Source organism: Polyodon spathula, chromosome 8 (genome assembly GCF_017654505.1).
Source record: "Polyodon spathula isolate WHYD16114869_AA chromosome 8, ASM1765450v1, whole genome shotgun sequence".
NCBI lineage: Eukaryota > Metazoa > Chordata > Actinopteri > Acipenseriformes > Polyodontidae > Polyodon > Polyodon spathula.
The window spans coordinates 35,160,580-35,184,982 of NC_054541.1; the positions used below are offsets into that span (position 1 = coordinate 35,160,580).

General features: G+C 38.2%; 1 protein-coding gene across 1 annotated transcript in view; it reads right to left on the bottom strand.

Moving 5' to 3' along the window:
• Positions 1 to 1,601: 1,601 nt before the first annotated feature.
• Positions 1,602 to 24,403, bottom strand: part of LOC121319854 (transcription initiation factor TFIID subunit 3-like) — a 69,516-nt gene continuing 46,714 nt past the window's right edge. The window contains exons 4-7 of the mRNA XM_041257744.1: positions 15,362 to 15,444; positions 3,425 to 3,740; positions 2,766 to 2,872; positions 1,602 to 1,928 (exon numbers count right to left, since the gene is read on the bottom strand). Of these exons, the coding sequence (XP_041113678.1) occupies positions 1,814 to 1,928; positions 2,766 to 2,872; positions 3,425 to 3,740; positions 15,362 to 15,444 (621 nt within the window). The 3' untranslated portion in view covers positions 1,602 to 1,813. The remainder of the gene's footprint in view (positions 1,929 to 2,765; positions 2,873 to 3,424; positions 3,741 to 15,361; positions 15,445 to 24,403) is intronic.

Consider the following 24,403-nt stretch of genomic DNA (forward strand, 5'->3'; position numbering starts at 1 on the left):
GCACAGATCAGGGGATGGCTATAAAAAAAAACATCAAAGGCCTTGAATATCCCTTGGAACACGGTCAAGACGATTAAGAATTGGAAGGTGTACGGCACCACCGAGACCCTGTCTAGATCAGGCCGTCCCGCTAAACTGGATGACCGAGCAAGGAGTCTGATCAGAGATGCTACCAAGAGGCCAATAGCAACTTTGCAAGAGCTACAGTCTTTTAGGGGCAAGACTGGTCAAAGTGTGCATGCGACAACAAATCTGGCCTGTATGGTAGGGTGGCAAGAAGGAAGCCATTACTCAAGAAAGCCCACTTTGACTCCCATTTGAAGTATGCAAAAAAACACTCAGGAGATTCTGCAGAAACCAAAGAACCCCATCCCTACTGTGAAGCATGATGGTGGCAGCATCATCTTATGGGGATCTTTCTCATCGGCAGGGACTGAGGCACTTGTCAGGACAAAAGGGAAAACGAATGGAGCAAAATACAGAGAAGTCCTCGAGGAAAACCTGTTGCCTTCTATAAGAAAGCTGAAACTGGGACGGAAGTTCTCCTTTAAGCATGACAACGACCCAAAGCACACAGCCAAAGCTACACTGGAGTACCTAAGGAACAAAAAGGTAAATGTCCTTGAGTGGCCCATCAACTCTCCCCAAGGAACTTGACAGAGCTTGAACAGTTTCTTAAAGAATAATGTTCAAATATTGCCAAATCTAGGTGTGCAAAGTTGGTAGAGACCTATCCCAACACTCACAGCTATAATTGCTGCCAAAGGTGCTTCCAAGAAGTATTAACTCAGGGGGGTGGAGACTTATCTAACTATGATCTTTCAGTTTTGTATTTTTCTATTTTCAGTTTTGTATTATCACTTTTTTCCCCCTTAACAGAGTAGGGTGGGTAGATAAGTGGAAAAAAATCCTCATTTAAATGCATGAAACTCTGAGGCACTAACACAACAAAATGTGAAAAAAGTTCAACGGGATGTGGACTTTCCTTACGCAGTGTGTGTGTGTGTGTGTGTGTGTGTGTGTGTGTGTGTGTGTGTGTGTGTGTATAAAATAATTGCAATTAAAAAAGGGTCCAAAATATCCTTTTTGAAGTAGGAAATTTTTTTCGTCCATAGATTAGTCACTCACCGGTTATTTCAGAAGGAATGCCTCATACTCCCACTATAATTGGTGTAAAATGTGCTGCTTGATTTTATCCAGGAGATCCATTCCTATTTCAGGAGTATTCAACTTTAGAAAATGTATAATTTTTACATAATGGGGCCACTTTCAATGCAGTAGAAAAACCATTATACACAGCACTTTCACAAAAGCTAGTGAAAATGTCCCCTCAGATTCACAACTTCACTCTATAAAACCAACATAACCACATATGGGCAGACTGCTTATAAAAGCACAGACTAACTAAAATCTGTGTGGAACAGATTTACATATTTGCAAAGTTGTCTTACAAAGCCAAAATAAGTGGCTTAATAGATGAAGAAGCAGACGTGTAATTAAAACTTAACAGGCCTATTTGAGCAGCATGTCATTCACACACGCACACATTCTATATATATATATATATATATATATATATATATATATATATATATATATATATATATATAACTGCAAAACAACAAAAAAACAAACTTATTGGGTGTGCTACTTTCTTGTAGAGTAAGTATTACTCAAGGACAATTCAGTGTCTTCACAGAGCTTCTGCCCTTCAATATGCTGCGGTGCTCTATGGAATACAAAGTCCAAGTCAAGTTCGATGGGGGATGAAGTGGCTCAGAGACTTTTACAAACACAGTTCTTTAAAAGGCATTCAATGCGCTTTGTGCTTCCTCTTCTTGTGTTTTTTGTCTTTTTTCTTGTTGGCACATTTAGGACAATACCATTGAACTTCTTCTGGGGGAGCTGCTGTGATCGAAACACAAGGCCTGAAGAGAATAAAAAAAGTTATCTTGGTTAAAATGTTCAAAACAATAAAGTAACTTTTGAGAAAGGGCTGACAAGTAAGGACATTCTTTTGATAAACATATTTGTAGAGTCCACAGAAGGTCTGTGTTGTTTTTTTTTTCTTTTCTTGCTATCAAGCAAGAAAAGAAAAAACAGAGCAAGAAGGGCAAGAAGGACACACTCATCTCTAACCAACTACAATGCAATCTGATCCTTTCTTTCACGGATCTCTTAATTAAATCATGGAAATATGGCACTCTATCCCTTTCAAAAAAGCAGTCTTTCATTTCAAGAGCACATGATCTGACAGATCTTAAAATCACACACATTTGGTCAATCGTGAGTTTCTATAATGGTTTCTCAGTCGGTACTGGTTGTCTTTTTCTTTTCATTTGTCAGTCATTTGTTCTTAGTGAGTGAATTATAGACCGATTTTTCCAACAGGGTATCTACTTAACCAAACCTTCATTTTTACCGACTGGGTGTCCCACTGGGTTCCATTTTAGGGCCACCAAATTAAAAGACACCTTAAAAACAGTACATGACACTATTACAGCTCATCCTTTTGAATGTATTGGCAGCTTATTTGTTTATTACCCCTGTCTTTTCAGTAGTAAACCTGGGTTTGTTATAGACCTTTATTACAAATTAATCAATGCAGTTTCTGGAGTGTGCAAACTTGTCAAAGTGTTCATATTGAAAAGGCCTTGTTTAATTAAGCATTCCCAGTCAGATTTAATGGACTGGTGTTAGGAGTTTTAAACTAACTGGCTTGTTATTGCCACCATAATGACAGGAGAAAGAATGAGAACTCATACCAGTGATACCAGTCATCACAGCCATCACAGCCAATCATTGGGCTACCGTCATCAGCCTTGTTGCAGCCAGGGCAGATCCAGATCTGATTACCCCATTCATCCCGGATCTTGCATTGGAGAATACATTTTTTTTTTTAGCTTCGATTATGTTGGCAAGTAAGTAAATAAGTAAACCATAAACAGAACAAATTATATCGAAAATCTGCTACTGAAAATACAATACAGGCATGATAGGGAAAAAAACCACCACAGAAACGAATGCAAATCTAAAACAGCTGTATGATAAATTACTGTTTAATTATATAACAGTTCAAGGAATGTATGGGTAGGTACACAGTATGTAACCATATAATATAATATAATTTACTGGCTTCTATGCCACAGACACAGTCCTGTATTTTAAGTTTAAAAGTTCAGAATTTACTACATGACTTAAATCATGTTTTTCTTCCATTTCTCTCTTTTTTTTCAAAGTAGCAATCCTTAAATATCACTTATGACATAAAAACAAACTAAAAAAAGGTTCTTACAAACAGATTTAGCGACTTCACATTTGGAACCCACTTAGAAATGAGATATGCTCTATGGCTTTCTCCAATGTGTGAAAATTGTAAAGAAAATAAACAGACATGCAAGGTCACTGTAGATGCAATACTCACCACGTAGGTACTGACTGTTTCTGTCACCACACTCCTGACAGGTGTTTTGGAGGAGCCTGCTGCTGGCACTGCAGGTAAGGGGGGTGGCACTGCAGCTGGGGATGCAGCTGCTGGGGGTGGTGGTGGTGGGGTTGGTTGGAGGGCCTGAGCAGGAGGGGTAGCTGTGTGAACTGGAGCCGGGACAGGGGGTGGGGGTGGTGGCGGGGTCTTGGGACGACTGACAGTAACAGGGGTCTTAGGAACTGGGGTCTTAGGAACTGGGGTCTTAGGAACTGGGGTCTTAGCCTCTGGGGTAGAAACCACTTTGCTGATGACACTGTAGGTGAAAAAAAGAAAAAAGAAAACATTAGGCTATTATCATAATCCTGGTTCCCTGAAATATAAACGTAACCATTACCAAATGGGTATCTACCTCCTAAAAACACAGAAACCTGAATAAGATAAGCTGCTTGCCAAGCCCGTGACTCAGTCATGGCCCGTTCCCGAGGGCATAAAGGGACTGTGTGCAGAGATATCAGCGTTATTTTAACTTCAAGCCTGCTGCAATCATGGACGAAGCAAACTTGAAGGTTAATGGCTATATTTCTATTTCAGGGAACCAGAGTTATGATAATAACCTAACGTTCCCTTTCAAGTACAAAATGTAACCACTACCGAATTGGTCAGTATACCCAAGCTGTTGCAAGGGCAAAATCGACCGGCCGAACGACCGGAACGCTACTAGGCTAAGCTAAGGCTGCCTTGTGTGTTACCATTCGGAACACCAGTAACAAGTATATGGGTAGAAAATTGAGGGAGAACTCTATGCCTGTGTTTTAAGGGTCGACTAGGAAGCTGCCCTTAACACTAGTTTCAAAGCCAGGGTTTTGAGGATCCACAACATTTAGGGCCCTATTTAGCAATGTTCACAAACCCCTAAGGCAATCGCAAAATAGTTCTGCGGACAGTCAGCGCACCAGAATCAGGTTTTTTAGCAAAACATGTTTTTGTACCCACTCTGAAAGTTAGCGTCAGCAGTTGACATGGGCTGAACTTGGGGAGTGTCCTTATTGAAATACAAAATGTAGCGATTTATCAAACCATCAACAGCGGTAGCATTTGCGTTTAATTAGACATGCAAAAACCAGGTCGAAACTGTGCGCAAATTACACGGTCAACTATAAATACCGGTGAAACTACCAGGGAAGCAGGCAAAGAAAAGAGAAATAAAAGAAATATGGAGTGCACACTTGATTAATGTGATATTTTATAATGTGATACTTTATACTGTGATTTTGTAACAACTCTAGTCTGCTACAAAATAATAATAATAATAATAATAATAATAATAATAATAATAATAATAATAATAATAATAATAATTATAATATTTCTACGTGGCCAGACAAAGAGTGGAGGAGGAGACATCCCCAGATTTAAGTCATCTGTCTTTTCTGAGCCTGTCTGACACACAATGTATTCAGCAATTTCACCTCTACAGTCAGTCAATGATATTTGCCAACTGCTCCAGGCTGACCTGAAAGGAGATGTGTGGAGAGCACACTGTTTGCCTGTAGCACTAAAGCACTCGCACCAACACAGTACAGGAGCACCCTGGCTTGCCTGATTTTCTTCAGACACAGCGGAAGCATGGCGAGCGGTAGGAAGGCATAAAACAGTTTCCTCGGCCACTGGCGTGCCAAGACGCCTATTGCCAGCAGGTCCCCGCCTCCTATTATGGGGAACCAGAAGGGACAGTGGTTTGATTCCTGGTAGGCAAAGATATCCATCTATCTGAGGTGCTGGAAACGCTCCTTGAGAGGAGGGTCCACCACCAAGATTGTCACCCCGGGCTGGTGCAATACCAATAGTGAGAAGAGGTTCTTCTGTGCCCAGAGCAAAGGCAGAAGACCCAAAGGAAGGGTCTGGGAAGCTGCTGCCATCAAGCCCAAAAGTCTCTGGAACATCAATACCGTGAGTGCTCTGTTGAGCTGAAAGAGCTCTAAACAGGTGGCTATTCTCTGCACTACCGAGTTGGACCACATGGACCTAAAGTCCAAGTACACGCATAGACAGGACGCTGTCTGAGAAGGTATGAGCTGGCTCTTTGTATGATTCACTGTATGGCCCAACCCGTTGAAGACGGCAGGTGACAAGTTCCATGTGGGCCTCTGCCTGTGCTGGAGACTGGGCACAAATAAGCCAGTCATCCAGATAATTGAGCACTCTGATTCGTTTGAGTCTCAAGGGGGCCAGGATACCTTCCATGCACTTCAAGAAGGCACAGGGAGCTACAGAGAGACCGAACAGAAAGACACATAACTTGTCCGCTGTTCCTTGAAAGATGAAGCACTGGTACTTCCTGGTTTTATGGGGATGTGGAAATAGGCGTCTTTGATCCACCATGGTGAACCAGTTGCCTGGCCTGATTGTCTGCAAAAGCTATTGTATCATCAACTTTTTGAACCTCCTTCGACTGACATACAGGTTAACCTGTCTGAGGTCGAGGATTGATTTGAGGCCACCATCCCACATGGACACTAGGAAGTGCTTGAAGTAGAACCCTTCCTCTAACTGTAGGGGGTCTATCATGCGAATAGCCTGTTTTTGCAGCAGAGCTGCTACCGCCTGAGACACCACTGCAGCGTCTTGCGGCTTCGTGATGTTGGAGTCATGCCCATGAAAGGGAACTAGCCGCTTTGAACAGTAGTAAGCACCCATATGTCCATGGTGCACAGATTCTAATACTCTAGATAACTCACTGAAAAGGGGCCCTGGGCCTGTTGCAGCAAACTCTTAGGGCTTCTACTCAGCTTGTGGCTTTGTCTGAGCCTTTAGTCTCTGCACCAGACGGCAAAACCAATTAAAGCCTCCGTGGTGAGCAGCCGTGGGCCGGTTCTGAACACCACATCTGGCAGCAGGTGCAGCCGACTATGCCAAAAATGGGCGCCAATTTGCCGCTGGGTTACGCACTGGAGTTGGTCGCTTGGGAATCAGCAAATGAGCCCCTTTGTGGATTCCCGTATGTGGTGAGAACGCAGCCACCTCTCTTCCAGAGGGTGATGGGGAAGAGCACTGTGCAGGAGTGAGGGACGCAGAGCACTCTGTAGAGCTATGGGAGACACATTTCTTAAGCGTGCGCTTGGAGAAAGATGCACAACTCACAGAAACTGTGGTTCGTCAGTGCCTCCTTGTCATGCTATGGCCCCCGGCAGAAGGAGCATCTGTAGTTCTTGTCCTCAACAGGCAGACTGGCCTTGCATGTTTCGCAGGGATAAAACCCAGGCATGATGCAAGGAACAAGCAATGCAGTGTACAGTTTTTATACAAATGTACAGGTGCTGCCTCAATCTGCTAATAGACCGCAACCAGGCGGGTCAAGTCCCAAGCAAGACCGGTTTGGTACCCGATTAGGGGCATAAGCACTGGCTGGTAGTGGGTCGGTGACTTTAGCACCCGGTAGGAACAGGAACGGCACTGTTTCAGTTCGTTGACTGTAGCACCGGGTTGGTTCGGTAGCCGTGCGGTGCCTTTAGCACCACCAGGTCGGTAAAAGAACAGCACCAGTACGGTCCAAGATCGGGAACGAAGCAAGTCGGTGATTTCGGTAGTTAACATGGATAGCAATGCACAGGGATGCCCACCTGTACAAGCCAATGGCAAAACCACTCAGTCAGTACCAACATAAGACTGAGGGAAGCCTGCTTGTTAGAGGTACGAATAGCCTTCGAAATGGTTATACAAAAGCAGTCACCAAAAAGGCAGCAAGATACTGTGGATGAGACTGCAAACAACCTCAACCAAATCACATATCTTGGTCCACTGCAGGGCTGCTGAAGCAGCAGCTATGCACGTATTTCTGTAAAAAAAAAACAAAAAAAAAACACGCAAAAAATACAACAGGAGAAAATAATTTCTAAACAGAAAACAGTAATACAACAATTACAGTTTACAAAATAAACATCTTGTAATTAAAAACGAGAATTTAATTTAACTCCAGCCGGAGCTATGAAGCCTGGGGGGAGAGTGCAAAGTCAGCCGACTTATGCTCCTTGATCCCTAGAAAGGAACAACTCAAGCTGCTGGGTTCATGCAGGGCACAAGGCCACTGCGGGACATAACAAACAACAGGCTCTAGCGCACAATATATGCAAAAATAGAAAAACTATTACAGCGTTAATGTAATATTGCATATATTAAGTGTAAAACACAATAATTTGCGAAAAATTATACACAGTCATAAGCAACAAGTACTTCTCTGATACCAGTCTCTCCTGTCAGGTCAGTCTTCTAAAGAAAAACGGCACGGATATCTGTGCGCACAGTCCTTTTGAGCCCTTAGGATCGGGCCATTTTTTACTTGCAAGGGAATTAATGAAAATGTTTGATTTAAAAGAGAGCATCAACCAGAATGAAAAAATAGGAGAAAATAAATGGATGATCTTATGCCACACTGAGTCAAGCAATGCAAAAGCACTGCAAATAACGATAAATCACATTTATTAGAATTTTCTAGTTTTTGGCTTAGGTGTACTCTGGCCACAACCATACAATTAGTAATTGACTATTTTATCACAGTAGTTTAAATGCCTGACCTTTGCTGATTGGATTGTCTTCAATGCCAGCAGTAAAAAACCACCCACATACAATAATTGGGTTTGATATTAAGAGCATGTCCAGGAAAGCTATCCTGTTCAGGATGTGAACCCATGACCTTCTGGAATAAAGTCAGCTGGTCTACTTACTGAACCTCAAAACAACCCCTGTACTGGACTTCACTGTACAAACCAAAATGCACTCTCAATTTTTTTTTCCAGCAGTACAGGCTTTTCAAATAAAACAGAATTCTGTTAGGACACCGAATGACAGAATACTAGCAAATCAAATCTTTTTTACAGTTAATAGATTAAACAAACATTAGTGTAAATTCTAACACTTTAAAAAGCACATTACTTATTAGGGATGTAACAGGCTAAACAGTTAACCGATAAATAAATCCATACCGCTTTTAGATAAGTTAACTTATATACAAATTGATAAAATGTGTCTGGTATTTTGTACTTTAAAGTAAATACCCAGCAAAACATATGCTTTTTACGCACTGCCTCTGAACTGTGCAAGTCCTCTGCCTCTAACTTTTTTTTATTTGGCAACACAGGATGTCAGGTAAGGCATGATAAGTCGACTGAAACCTCGCCTATCAAACTAGTCTCAAGCTGATGATTTCTGGTGTTTGTACACAGAGCACAGCAGCTGGCATCAAAACAGAGAAGAGAGGAGTGTAAAGATGGAGAAGTCAAAACAAAGTTATGTGTCAAATACCAGCAAATAATACAAACTTTTTAGTTTAAGAAACAGGTACGTTAATGTATTATTATTATTGCTATTTTTTACATTGCATTGTGAAGTGAGTTCAAAAAGTTGATTTATAAATATCAAACAACTGAGTTTTCTGAAGAAAAGTGTTGGAAAAGGGAGTAATGAAGGGGAATCGAGAGGCACTGCAGCAAAAGGGGTGCTGACAACAATGACCCGACCAGCAGTAAAAAAACAAAACCAAAAAAAACCCCCAAAAAATCTGATAAGCTTGAGCTAAATGGCTTGCTTCGTATGCTTATCTGGCAGATATTTTTGATCGTTTCAATATTGTTAACACGTTAATCCAAGGACGAGATATACTTCATAAAATCAAAAGTTGGATCAAGAAGCTGTCCTTGTGGGATGATCGCGTAAACCACAGCAGCCTAGAAGCATTTGTAATTATTATTATTATTTTTTTTTTTTTTTACTGTTGGCTGTAAAATATTGCACATTTTTATTGCTATAACTAGGGGATCACAGTGCAATGAAGTTTGAGAACCGCCATTCTGTGATACTGGCGAGTACAGTGGTTTAATTATTATTAATATATTTTTTTAAACTAAGATGTTTTAGTTCAATAGTTGTGGGCAGTTTATTAAAGTTGCAGTTTATCTGGTCTTTTCAAGAAATGAAAAAAAAAAATCTTGTCTTTCACATACTTGCTTTTAAAATGGATTTATAGCATGGATTCAAGAATCTTGAAAAATGAACTTTTTAGTGTTACGCTAAATTTATGGGATGGCAACGTGTATAAAAGGGCTTATGGGGTTTTATTTTATGTGAAACCACTGTCCCCTGTAGTGGATTGAGATTAACTATGAAGGAGATACTAGAAACTTAGAAAGGCGTACCGGTACACATATCATCAATGTGATACAATCGTGATGCAAATAAATGAGGATTTGTGCAATAAGCTGCCTCTTTTTATGAGGAGTAAACAAATGTCAATGAATGACAAATACTAAATATACATTGAAAGGGTATTTACGGAAAGGATATTTAGTGTGATGACGTAACTACGGTTAACCGACAGAAATCAAATAGTTCAGAAAACTACAAATTTCGCAATGGTTTTTTTTTCAATGTGTGAAAAACTGCAGCCACTGAAAATATCTACCTAATACTTAAATCATGCAGATAGTAGATGAAACAGCACTTTAAGGGCTCTACATAAAAGTATCTACAAAGACATTAGAGTGAATATAATACTTCCTTCCTAGTGGTGGAAGTGAGGGCATTTAGGAGGAACAAAGACATTTTATAAACATGGCACAGGGCAATTAAACCACTTCCTATTACCTTCTTCAATGCTTTTATTAGCAGTTAAAAGCACTCTCTTTATTAGCTCTTTGTACACTGATTTGATCAGGGCACTTTTTTTTTTATATATATATATATATATATATATATATATATATATATATATATATATATATATATATATATATATATATATATATAGTAATTAATCTAGCACGTTGTAACATTAACTTACCAATTTCTAGTAGCTTCTCCGCTCAGTTATTGATAGTTTTAATAACCTATAGGTGCCGAGTTTGCCTGTATCAAACGGACAAATCAAGTTTAGTGTAATATATATATATATATATATCTATATATATAATATAATATATATATAATATATATATATATATATATATATATATATATATATATAATATATATAAAACAGAAGAGTCTTCATAAGAGATTAATTTGAATACAAGTTGTGCCTTTTTGTTTAACTATAATGAGCAACAGTGTTTTTATTTATTGGATCGTTAAAACTAATGTTTGTTCTTTATTTTGAAAAATAAAACATCAATGCATCGATTATTGTTGGTAAATGTCTATACGATAATCAAATATGAAATTAGGGTACCGATTGCACCACCACTACTAACCCATCTTTTCCTTTTACACTCCATCTGAAACTTCTTCTCCTGGACTCCCTATTGAATGGCCAGTCTCCAGTGGAGTAACTGACACTTCCCACAGCTGTGCTTCATAATAGCCCCTTGCTGCTTATGTTACAGCAGTGAGTTAAGTGCCACAGACACTGGTCTTATTCATGAAAACGTGCTGTAGGAGGGGCATTCAGTGGGGTTCCATTTACCTGATTCTCTGCCACAGAATAGAGACTGCACAAAACAGGTCATGAGTTGCTTTGCCTGTAATGCATACCCACTGCTTGACAAGTCACTAAAGAGTCAATCCTTCCTGCCCCTGACCACACATACTGAGTAAAGGTTAGAGGAAGGCCTGGTGTGAATGTGGCCACACCAGTGGTTTAATAACCCCATTACTCAGCTATTGTGTGCAAACATTGCACTGCCCGCAAACTTAATGGCTTAACTCAGAGTAAGTGGTTTTAGAACAATGATTCAGTTATTTTCTTTACAAGTGCGGTATCCATTTTAAAACTAAATATCACTGAGGTCGCCTATTGATTAACTCAACTTATATTCCAAGTAACAATAAAACAACTTAGTGTCTTAAATATGCAACATGGTGAAATAAACTGATAGAACATAAGCTAAATTATAAGATCAGTAAGAGGCTATAATTTATAATGTAGCTTATGTCTGAGTGCCCTGCGGAGGATACCAGTGCAACATTAGAAAATAACCGTGGTGTATATTAGTTACATTCAACAGTTTGGGATTTTAAACATGTAATAATTATGGGCCGCATATTTGTTCTATACAGAAAATCTGTAAAAGAAACTAGGTGGAAGTATTACCTTTAAGAATGTAGTAATTCACCTTGATTGTGCACATTCCTACTTCAAGATTACTCATGAATACTGTAACTACATGCCAGTTCATGTTATACACAATAAAGAATTGGGTAGATGTTAAGCACAGACGATCAAGGCAGCCTTGAATTCAGAGGTGGAAGCAGACATTTTTCGCTCTTGTTAAGCAAACATATTTTGCATACCTCTAGGAAAATATTTGCATACATGTAGGAAATTCAATATGAAATGACTATTTTTCCACAAAACTTTCAATCTGAATACAAGCATCTTAACTATAATGGAAGTCCTATACACACTGGTACTATTCTGACTACCTAACCAAGATTGATATCAGGAGGAATTTAAATGCGGCATTTAACAGATACAAAACCCTACGTAGCTATTTAAATTAACTACATTTGTTATCAAGCAGTTGAGAGAACAGAAATTGTTTAAAAAAAAAACAAAAAAAAAACACTCAAATGTTTAAAATGTGCAGAAACTAATCAAATCTGAATTCATTATGGTAAGTGCTTTTTCAATTAAATTGAGCAGAGATCTACAATATAATCTAATCTAAAGATTTACCTACCAATTGAGATCTATTTAAATTTTTAAGCTAAAAAAAATAACCAGAACTTTCCATCAAGAAACATTTATACTAATAAAAAGTCAATGAAATGTTAAAACAAACATACAAATAAAAACTGTACAACATTTCTGGATTTTAGCCAGTAAAAACCATGAATGTTACAGAACTGTTTAGATTAGACTATTATTTAAGGCTACTGTCGCTTCTGGAAATTTACCTACACTCACGTATCACAGTGTATGCATTTGGATCATGTTTGCTAAACTTCATGCACAACTTCTTTATCTGGCTGAACTGTGTATGATTCATGAAGTTCTACAGTTATCCTGAAGTGTTAGAAGGGTTTTAAACTATTGTAACGAAAATTTCAGGTACAGTCAGCATTCACATCTCCGACCCTATAAAATGTTCACTTCAGTGACGGTTAAACATGTGTGATTATTTGTGTGAAATATCTGATTATTTCATTTTGGCTGGTTCCAACCCTTGTCCATTATTCAGGGAACAGAAAAAAGATACAATATCAAAAATACATAGCTGAAAGGACTGTGATTTAAAATAAGTAGGCTTCCATTTAGATGTACTGTAGCTGGTTTTGTTGGTACAGTACTAGACTTTCAATAGAAGTAGTACTTTAATTCAGAACAATAGGATTCTAAAAAATATCACTTGTCAAAACTAAAAGAAACAACACGTTAACTGAAATACAGTACTTACTTTTAAATCCGGTACGTATTGTAGTGGTATGTAAAACTACCTATTAACGACCTAACAGCATAATTAAATCTGAATGTTATCCATGCACAGAACTGCGTAAAACGTAAAAGGAGATGCAATTTAGCAAAACTAAAAGATTAAAAAAAAACAATATCACCACCACCAGTTTCCAGAATTAGCAGTATCCCAAGTCAGTATTCAAAACTGCAAAACATAGTGCTCGATAAGGCCCTAATGTCACATTTCACCTGCAAATGAAAACGCACAAAAGCAACAAAAGATCACAGATAAAAAAAAAAAAAAAAAATACATCACAGTATCTAACTTTTACATTACCCTAGCTTGTCTCGTTCGCTATGTTTTGGCTGCATTTTCATCAGGTGAAACTGGAGGAAGCGCTGTGTAAATGTACAATATAACAGACTGATTTGGCATTAGAGAGAATAATAAATAAAATGTAATAAAATAAATAAATAAATAAATAAATAGTGGGCTGTGACGGATATTCAGATCAATTATCACATTGAAGAGATGGGCTTTGTATCAGAAAACCGGTGACTGAATTGGAAATTGCGTGAGACAGGTAACTGTATTAATTTGTTAAATATACACTTTGGATTGATTTTATTCTTAATACAAGGGCGGTTAAACGCGACTGACATGTATTTGGGTTACGGATGTCACTGACAGCATCAGATGGGATGACAGAGGGAAAAAAAAATGATCTTGGCGTGTTACCTTGCCAACCAAGAAGTTCCACCTAAAATTGACCAATGACAGAAATAAAATGTTTATTTTATTGTACATTATATGTGTTACTATTTATCAAAAAGGCTGGCTGGCTATGAATTACTATCTACAATAATTAATGTAATCACGTAAACATGCAGTCTTCACTAAAGTCCAAATTTAAAGACAGTTTGTTTCACTGTAGCCCTCGGAATGAAACTGTTAGCTAGGTGACTATTTTTTTATTTATTTATTTTAATTACCAGTGGGAGAAAAGTGTTTCAGTAAGTACAGCAGAATCTGCCAGAACTGACGGACAATGTATCTACTAGGTACTAGATACTAATGAGAGCATAACAAATACAAAAGAAAAACGAGAGAAACGCAGATCTTTTTAAGAAAGCTGCGAGACTTTGTATAAATGGATTTTATATTTTTAAATGCTGCAATAACAGTTCTGCTTGTGAAGCATCCACACTATAATTTGGCAGGACAGTTGATTTATTTGCACTGTGCGGAATCTTAAATTTTCCCCCATTGGTGCTTGAGCCCCGGAGCACTCAAGGAATCACTGCCTGTGCACCTATTATCAGTTATTAAAGCCTGGTTTTCCAATGAACTGATTATCGTTCACCAATACTGTATTGGTATAAGAAAAGTGTGTTTCAGCTTCCAATCACTTAAAATAGGCTGACGATATGTAAACACCACCAAGCTACAGACAATGAATCCCAAACTTTAAAACATGTTACTGTTTATAGATAACTCAACTTTATTATGAATATATTGTGTTATTATGTTTTAAGCAACATACTATTATAATGTTCATTATGGTAATTGTTTGTTTATTAATCTTAAAATGTTTAGTAAAATGTGATCTATTGTTTGACCTCATTAGTACAACCGGCCCCCTTTGCTAACAACATCTTCAGTCAGGGTCCTAAACCAGTATAAAACACTTCCAAAGATGCAATGCGTTTCAGTAAATTCAAACGGTAAACTTTACATCCCACGCAGAGGGAGAACACAAATGTTAAACGCCATTAATTGGGGTCGGCATTGCAAGGGGGATGAAGGGAGGTTTCAGTTCTGAGTGACTGATTTCCAAGTATTATTTGTGAATGCTTATTCATCACTGCTACACCCCGTTAGATAATTGACTTCCCTGTATTTTTTTTTTTAACGCAAGACTAAATATGAGAGTATATGTGTACATTTAAGTACTCGCCCAGAAGACTACTGGAGACACAGGCACCAACTAGTCCTCGTAAGATTTAGTTCGACTCGAGCGAGCAGGAGTTTCTAACCCTAGGTGTTGGTGCTAGAACTAGCAGGTATATGCAAGTGTCATAAAACCTGAACATTTTGTTAAATAAATAAATGCATTCTAAGGAGTGAAAAGCTGTGTAGACTCAATTAAAACACAAACACACACACACAAAACATATATAATGAGGCTACACTGCCTGAAAATGCCAAATGCAAAAGTATTGAAAGAAAACAAAATGCTAGTTGAGGTCCACGAACCACTAACTGAATAAGCAGTACTGGGGTGAAGCTGCAAAAGAAGCGAAAGGGATTCTGCGGACAACAAAATATCTGGAAGCTGCTTCAAATAAGATGCTTCTGTGAGGAGCAGGGTAGCAGAATGTCCACAATCTTCAGGGCACAGCCTCCACACCTCACGGAAATCTGAGGGGTGGTGGTGGGGTTGCAGCAGTGGTTCAGTTATTTAAAAACCAGACCAATCATAACTGACTTGCATCCGTAGTTAGAGTTAGACACTACATTTGTACTGGAAACACAGTGTAGAACTTACATCTTGTCCTGGCCAGCTCCAACCCTTAGAGTCAGCCTGGGGATAACAGGAGTCAGAGCTGTAATAGAAGGTTCCGTCTTTATCTGAAACAGATTAGGAATAACATTATAATTTATTATGATTAGTACTAACCAAAACAAATCTCAATATGAAATTTGGTTGTATGTTGGTCAATATTATCTTACTTTCCTGTGAAAATGGTATACAGAATGTAAGAAAATAATGCAAGCCAGTGACACACATAGGATGAATTTAGAAATGGTATACAAATAGTATTTTCACTACCTGTAAACAAACAGCATTTTTATATTCACGTTTATGAATGAATGTGAAGGGTTTGTTGTTTACTGTATAAAACAATTTTATTTTTCAGAATCAAAAGTTATTACAATGTTGATCACTCTTTTTTTATTTAATTAAAAAAAATACTGTACTGTCATAAAAAATACTAACATTCTCTTTAGCGTGACATTCCATTAGTCAAAGTATAGAACATTCACTTGATTAAACAGCTGTTATGATAAACGATGTGGTACTAGAAATTAGTCGCAATTAGCACATTTTGCGCATAAACCAATATCACAACTAAGTAAACGTGTGTTGTAAATTCCAGTTTTCTAATTTATAGGCAATACAACAACACTAAAGGAATGCCACTTCTGTATTCCTGTACTGCCTAATTGAACTTGGATTGGAATGTTCAGTTACTTACAGGTATGTTCTACAATGAAAACAAAGTAATGCATTTAGAAGATAAGGAACCGATCAGGTGATTTAGGTCACAGTAATGCACTGAAGATACCAAGTGTCCTGGAACATCATTCATACTGTACATAAGCACCACTAAACTATAGAACCACTGGTTTAACAATTCAACATTTGTATTTAACACAAGATGCTCCAAGGTTATAAAACACCAGTTTTTTTAATGCATAGACTGTATAAGGTGGCAGGGGGAGGGTCAGATTCCTCCATGCCTAAAAATATGTGAAAATGCACGTTTTGTTTGATTTAATTGCTTTTGTTTAATTTGTTTGTTTAACTGTATTAATTGTGTTAATTGTTGTATTGTTAATTATCCCCTGCACCTGGCTATCATTGTAAATTAGAGCCAGGTGCAGGGTATTTAAGGAAATACCAGTTTGCTCAGTGCTGTTGCTGCTATGGAGTGAAGAGCCCGGCTGAAAGTCGTTAAGATCTCTTGGAAACCTACGTTTGGTTTTGTAAACAAGTGTATTAGTGTTTTGCTTTGGTGTTAAATGTCAGGTAAACAGCTTAGCTGTCCTGCGTGTTAGTCAGGAACCTGCGTACGTTTATTTAGTGCTCAATGAGAGCTAGGTGTATGTTGGTTTGATTTATTTACGAATAAAAGTGCGCGAAAGCGCTTTAAAAATCAAAGTTTTATTTTTGGGTCACATTCTTAAAGGGGAACGAACCCAATACAGCCAATCTGTTTACAACTGATTTTCACATTTTCATTTCTTTCATTTTCTTTATACTGTAATTAGTTATTTTATTTGTTAACATGTCTTTGTATGATACTGAATCGGTTGCGTGGTTACAAACACTGCACTTATACTTAAATAACAAACACAATACACATAATTAAAATATTTTAACTTGCATAACATTTGAATTCTAACTGGCCCTAATAGCTATCACAACGATCAGCACTCCAATGGAATTCAAATCTGCAGTTGCATACCTATATCTGAAATCAGCAAAATAGTATGTGTTATTGTTGGCTACTGAATGAATTACACATCTGAAGTTCTGCTTTTTGGAATTGTACTTTGTAAGAATAAGCAAAAACATGATAAGATTAGAAGACAGTAATGAACAGTCTTGCACAGGATATTAAAATGAAGTGTGGGGAATTACACCCAGTTTGGAAATTACAGATTAGATTTTGAGTAATTCAGATTTCTAAGATCAATGAATTTACAGAATGAGAAAAAAAAAAGCACAAAACATTACCTTTCCAGGTACCTGCCTAACCTCACCAAAACCCCTGCCCCAATCTCGCACACCCCTATCCACTTACTTGAAAGCACTGCTCTGCCTACATGCAGCTCCTACAACTGGTGTAGTACACAGTAGTAGATATAAAACCACAGGAAAGATAGTGAAGCAATGCCTGCCATTTAAAGGAGGTGGCTGGTGGCTGCAGTGACTGTCTGGCAAAACAAAAGCAAGGAGATCTGCTTAACAATAAACCATTATTACACCTGCCATTTTGACGCATTTAAAAATCTGAAATACGTATAAAATTACATTTTAATCTAATGCGTAAAAATATGCATAGCAATTTTGTTGCACAGCTTATCTGCCTCCCCTCCCACCTCTCCTAAACTTCCACTAACAACTACATCTCCCTAAATACAGTGTCTTCAGTTACTAGGAAACTACACAAACAAAAAAACAACTCAATAAACATTATCCAATCTCTGGCTAGCCCTGTTGTCTTTTCTGCCAATCACTGTAAGAATAAGACCAATTTGATGAGTGGGATTATTTCCTTATTTTATTTATCTGTTTGGCCTTATATTGAAGTTTTAACACTGATAATTCAACGTTAAAATATAAGTAATGTAACTAATTTGCAGAGTCAGTGTGATACCTCGGAGAAAAATGCGAGCCGATAAAGAACCTTGTAGAACACACGCGTGGTTGTACACTGCAGTAGCTCAAAGTAACATTGCAGTTAAAATGACAGGCTCTTTTTTAATGCTTACCCCATTACCATGAAAGACTGTGCAGTATTTATTGAGATTACACATGACTTCGAGGTAATGTTGCATTTTTTCCCCTGAAAATTAAAGGGGAAAAATTAAAGGGGAAGTTACTCCTAGACCCAAAACCTTATCTGGAGAGCTGGTTCCCTTGATTTACAAGTTTAAAAGCAGAGAATAGTAAGTAGCCTCAAAGGTCTTAATGTTCTGCATACTGTGAAATATGAATAGATACATTTCTTTCTTTTAACATTTGTAATTGGAAGCTGCCTATAAACTTGAATAAAAAGACATTTTCAAAATTGCCACAGATGGATTATTGTTCAGACTGAACTTTCATAATGTAAAATGAAATAAATACCCCTAGTTCCTAAGTTTAACTACATTCTAAAATCATGAGTATCTTACTAGGTTAAACACAAAAAGAACATTTTTAAATAAGTATTTTGCACAAGGTATTATCACTAGGAATGTGGTCCAGTCGAAGAGTATTTAGATTCCAAAGCTTACTGAACCAACGAAGAGGTGAAATCCTGAGATATACGATTCCTTTGTAGCTGACTAGAATCACATTGTCAGTGGATTTGTCCAGTTTTATGTAAAAGCAATACTCTCTTCACCTGAACTAATACAAGCAGTCATATAAGCCCATTATTGCAGTGTGCTGCATTTTTCTACTAATCTCTTGGGATTTAGCTTCTTTGCCACATACCTTGGGGCACTTACTGATAAATCCTTAAGTCTCTATTTTTTTTTTCCAGGAAGCAGCCTTGCAAAAAATTAAAAGTGATCAAGAGATTTAGAAAAATCATTTTCAGAATCCTTGCAGTTAAAGACAGACTTCTTAAGTTACCTATGTAAATCTTTTTTTTTTTTTTTTTTTTTTTTTTTTTTTAATTATTATTACTTTACGCTGCATGTTAACACATTGCTATACCGATGAGATCTGGCGTGATGGAGAGACAGACATGAAAGTCTAGATACGTAGATAAACAGAAACAATACAGTTAACATTGTGTGATTGCATTATAATATATTACTCATCTGACCTCAGTATGTTGAAATTGCTATTTGTCACATCTCTTTTTTTTTTTTTTTAGTTTATAACAAACAGCTCTATAAGTTAAATACATTCTCAATTATTATTTTTCCAGTAAGTGGACCAACCATAGAAGGATAAAACATACACCTCACTGAAAGCACAACTGCAGAATAGCAAACATGAAAAAGAGAAAATGTATTAAACTCAAAATGATCATTTATTTTCACAATACTGCCCATGTTCTGAATGAAAAAAGAAAGAGAAAACAAGTGTATATGCTTTGCAACACACAAAACTGGTGATACGGTAACAACACACGGATTACTAGCCGATCAGTCCATTAGAAAACAAGCAAGAAGTCCCAAAAATCAAACCAATACTGTATGAAACAATATTTTACCAACATCCCGAAATGTTCGATTCCAAAAATATATACTGTATTACCTCGAACTAATGCCTCACTCAGATATCAGCGTTTTAACAGATGCTGCCCTCGAATAAACGCCACTCTCAATAAAGAAAAGCCCCTACTCAAAAAAAGCCCCCTACTTGAGTACCCGTACTCAAAAAATAAATAAAAGATGCAACTTTAGCTGTGTACATGTGACGCCCCCGAAGAGACTGCAGTCTCAATTCACCATGTAATACAAACTAATGTACACACACCTTAGTAAGCACGTTTTATTTAATGGTATAGTCCGACAGACAACCCAAGATGAACTACTTGCAGTACAGTAGTCATTCACATGCCTCTCGCGCCTCAGAAAACAAGAGCTGTCTGTTTACCTGGGCCTCAGCTTGGATGGTGAAAACTTAAACTCAAGAGGAACTTAGAGCTTTGCTGATCACTCTAAGCGCTCTCCAAAAGCTGGCCAAAGATATCTTCTTGCAAGCGGTTTAGTAGTTTTGTTTTTTATTCAACTGGAATTTTACTCAGTCCTGTACCATTATATAAAAAATAAATAAATAAATAAATAAAAACTTGCTTACTATCTACGAGAAGATTTAGTTTTGGTTTCTCTTACAAAAAAATGACAAACAAGCACGTAAATTACTGTGAGAAAAAAAACAAATAAAAAACACGAGTAGGATATATTTTAGTTTTAACAGAAATCAAACCGATATTCAGAGGTAATATTTTTCGTTAAGAAAAATAACTGCATCACACTCAACTACCGTTCTCTCTCCTCTTCTTGTCCTGCCCCATAGCAACCATTGCACACTCCTGATTCGCTGGTACAGTACTCCCTGACCTCTAACTTTTTAACCTCTACCTGAACATTATCATTCACAGGACAGTTTTTTTTTTGGGCGGGGGGGGGGAGTTAAACTATCATGGCTGGCCCTGTCCATTTAGGAGCCAGTCTAGCAGAGAACTTTTCAGTAACATGAGAGAGTGAATGTGTTTTTACCCCAACAAGATCAGCTTCTTTATAATGCATGTTAGTTCTTTGGGCATTGTAATATTTTGCCTGTCTTGTATGAGAAATTCCTATTCTATAACTAACCTCTTTTGCTAGTTGCTGTTGGTGTTCTAACAAGGAATATGAGGAGGTAAATGGAGATAAAGCTACTGAGATTAGATGGTCAACAGGGCTTTTTAGGATACAATCTGACTAACTCGGCTGGCGAAAATCCAGTTGTCACCTGCTTTGCAGTACTGATGGCATAAAGGAACTCCGGGATCCACTGATCCCAACACAATGGTCCTTCCCAACAAATGATGCCATCATGGTCTTGACAGTGCAGTTTATGTGTTCTGTTAGGTTCAACTGAAAATGGTAACTGGTTGTCAATTTCCGAATCACCCCCCCACCCCCACCCCTAAAAGTTTTACATACATCCATGTGACAAAGTTCCCACCCCTGTGTATATTATCTGTTATGTGTTGCGTGTGGTGTGTTTAAATGTTGGTGTATAGACATTGGTACACGGGATATAAACGGGTCTGTGTAACACAAGTGTTTAAAAATGTATATGTGTATTTAGGCACGAGGATTGCACAGCACTTCACTTGCAAGTAAAATGTAGTAATATGTGAGCACGGGGAATTGCATTTTATTAATTCACGTGCTGGGATTCAAGTGAATAATTAATTGGTAATTGAATCCCAGCACAATAGTATATATAGATGCACGTTGTCACATACTCGCGGTTGGGTGTTCGGGAGTGGAGAACGGGAGCGAGAGAAGGAGAAACTTAAATATATCAATTGCTATTGCGTGCTGGTGGGACCAGCACGATACTTGTTTATTTAAAACTCACCGTGTTTGTCAGTGTGTCTGTCCGTGCACCGTTTTGTTAAGTTTAGTCTGTTTTTGTTTGTCTATTTATTTTGGCGTAGAGTGCCGTGTCCTGTGTTTTCGTGTTTGTTTAAACCTTTTATTTTGTAATAAACCGGCGCCAACAGGCGTCTTCATCATTTCATTTCACATCATCGTCTTTGTATATTTCATTCCTTCCTGGTTCTGACGCCGCCCACTTGGCTGTCTTTGTGACAATCCATAATGAGCTGGCTGGTGAACTGAGGACTTTGATCTGATATTAAGTACTTTGCTGTCCCCATCTGGTAAAAATTTCTGTATGAGAATGTTGGTTATCTCTGGTGTTTTGCTGTCCTTAACATTTCCACCCACTTAGAGAAATAGTAATCTATGACCAGAAGGAACAATATATTTTTCATAAAATCTATATTTTTTTACTTCAGGGAAGTGGCCCCATAAGGTCAACTCCCAACATCTCACCTGGTTCAGAGACCAATTTTAATTGTAGAAGACCTGCAGGTTTGGTATTGGAAGGTTTAAACTGATGACAAATCTGACACTTTTTAGTGTGTCCATTGCACTCCCTCAAAGTAATGACGCCACTTTTCCGCTGCCCAGACAACCACTAAGCACTCCTTTTTTGATGTGGAGTAGTTTTTCTCAGCCGGCCTGAGGATCCAGGAGGCGAATTTTCGTCATTCCTTTGGGCAAGGCCCACCCCGAGCCCCACCGCACTGACAACAGTATAAACAGAAAAAAAACTTCTGTTTCAGGTCGGGTGTGGTAACGCAGGCAGAGATTGTCGTGCACGTTTGAGCTTTTCCATACTGGTTTGACATTCTTCAGACCATTCCCAAGGTACATCCTCCATCTTTAGGTTGTTAGATGAGCAGCAATAGCAGCAAAGTGGGGATAAACTTGTGGTACCATCCTGCCATGCCTAAAAATCTTTGGACCTCCTTGAGGTTAGTGGGAACTGGGTAACCTTGTATTGCTTTAAGCTTCTCAGGACTGGCGATAACACTTTCTCCTGAAACAACATGTCCCAGAAATGCAAGCAAGATTTTGAAAAAGGTCACACTTTTTGAAATTGAGGGTTTGGTTTGCTTTGCTTTCTGGATCTTCTGGAACACCACATTCATATCTTTCATGTGCCTTGCTTCAGTTGGAGAATAGACAATGATATCATCTATATACATATATACAAAGCACTGTCCTTTCAAGTCTCCTAGCACCACCTCTATCAAACACTGGAATGTCGCTGCAGCATTCTTCAAGCCAACGGGCATAACCTGGAATTGGTACAATCCAAAGAGGGTGGAAAAGGCGGTTTTGGGAATGCTGGCCTTATCCATGGCTACCTGCCAATAACTCGAACGCAGATCCAGGGTGCTAAAGACAGCTGCTCCACCAAGAGATTCTAAAATGCCATGTATTTATGGCATTGGAGATACATCAAAATGTGTCTTAGAATTAAGACGTCAGTAATCTATATAAAACCGATAACTTCCATCTGATTTTTCTGCAAGGGCAACTGGGGCAGCCCACAGGGAGGTTGATGGCTCCATCACACCGTCCTTTGTCATCTGTTGCTGGTGTTGTTGGATGACGGATTTTCTAAAAAGAGACACCCTATAAGCTTGACATCTCACTGGTACTTTGTCTATTGTATGGATGGAATGACAGATGACATTTGTTCTAACTAAATTAGTAGAGCAAACCGCAGGCCACTCCTTCATTAGACATGCAATTCCTTTATGTTGAAATCTCCCCCCCCCCCCCATCAGTTGGAGTGACATAACTTATCCATTTGGAACAGTCAGTATTCCATGTCATCTCATTACTGTCTGGCATCTGACTGGGGTGAGTACAGTGGGAAACTGCCCAAAGCACACTTAACTCGGATCTGTTCTTCTCCCAATCGGTTTTCTTTAAAAATGGATAAAAATAAAATCCATTTTGATGTAAAACTCCATATTCCTTCTTCACTAAATCAATCTGTTTGTTTGTTTTCTACATAAAGTCAAAACCCAAAATCAGAGGAAATGCCAAGTGTTCATCTGCCATGATGAATACATCCAAGGACCAGCACTCTCTATGGAAATCAAAAGTGAACTGGAGTTTACCCAGGAGCTCTATAAGTGTGACCATCAGCCAAAACAAAAAAGTTTGATCTTGACAAGGACTAAGATCTTCGTTGGGCTTTTATATTTGTTGCCATAGTTGTTTCCTCATTGCAGAAAGAGTGCCAATCTCTGCTATCAGCAATGAGAGACTGCATCTCCCTGATTTGGTTAGTTTATTGGTCTTCATATTCGGAATCAATGCCACTTCTGCATTCTTCTTGGAAATTCCTGTTTTTCTTCTCCTTTTTCAATGAAGGCCTTGCTGTTCACTTTTGCCCAGCACTCCTTTTGCACTGACCAATCGAACTAACAACAGAACTAATCACTCCACATAAACAGCTTGCAAGCTTGGGATTGCTGTTGTTTAAAATCCTCCTAATACGTTTTGGTTCCTCAATATCAGGTCTCCACTTCAGACACAAAGCTCTGTAATCATAAGCAAAGTCACGAACGCATTCACCAGGGGTCTGTCTGTACACGGTCATGCAGATGATTTTCCACTTCTGACAAGAAATCGGTTGACAGAAAGGCTTTAAAAAAGGCACTTAAACTGTGCCCATGTCTGTACACTTTGCCGCTCAGCTATCCAACTTTTAGCAGGTCCTTTTAACACTGAAGAAACTGTAGCAGTTATTTAATATACCGTAATAGGTCTCAAAGCCAGGAATTCTTCACATAAATCAATGTAGTTGACAGCGTCCATATTTCCTTCTCCTCCAAACTCAGGGAACTTTATTTTGAAAGGCAGTTCTGAGGACAGTACTCCTCGATCTTCTCGCTGCACTACTAAAGGTGCTAGAGGTAATATGTTCAAAATTAACTCAGACTGGCAGGAAGGCCGACAACATGGGAGTGTTTACTTTCTGAGTTACTTTCTT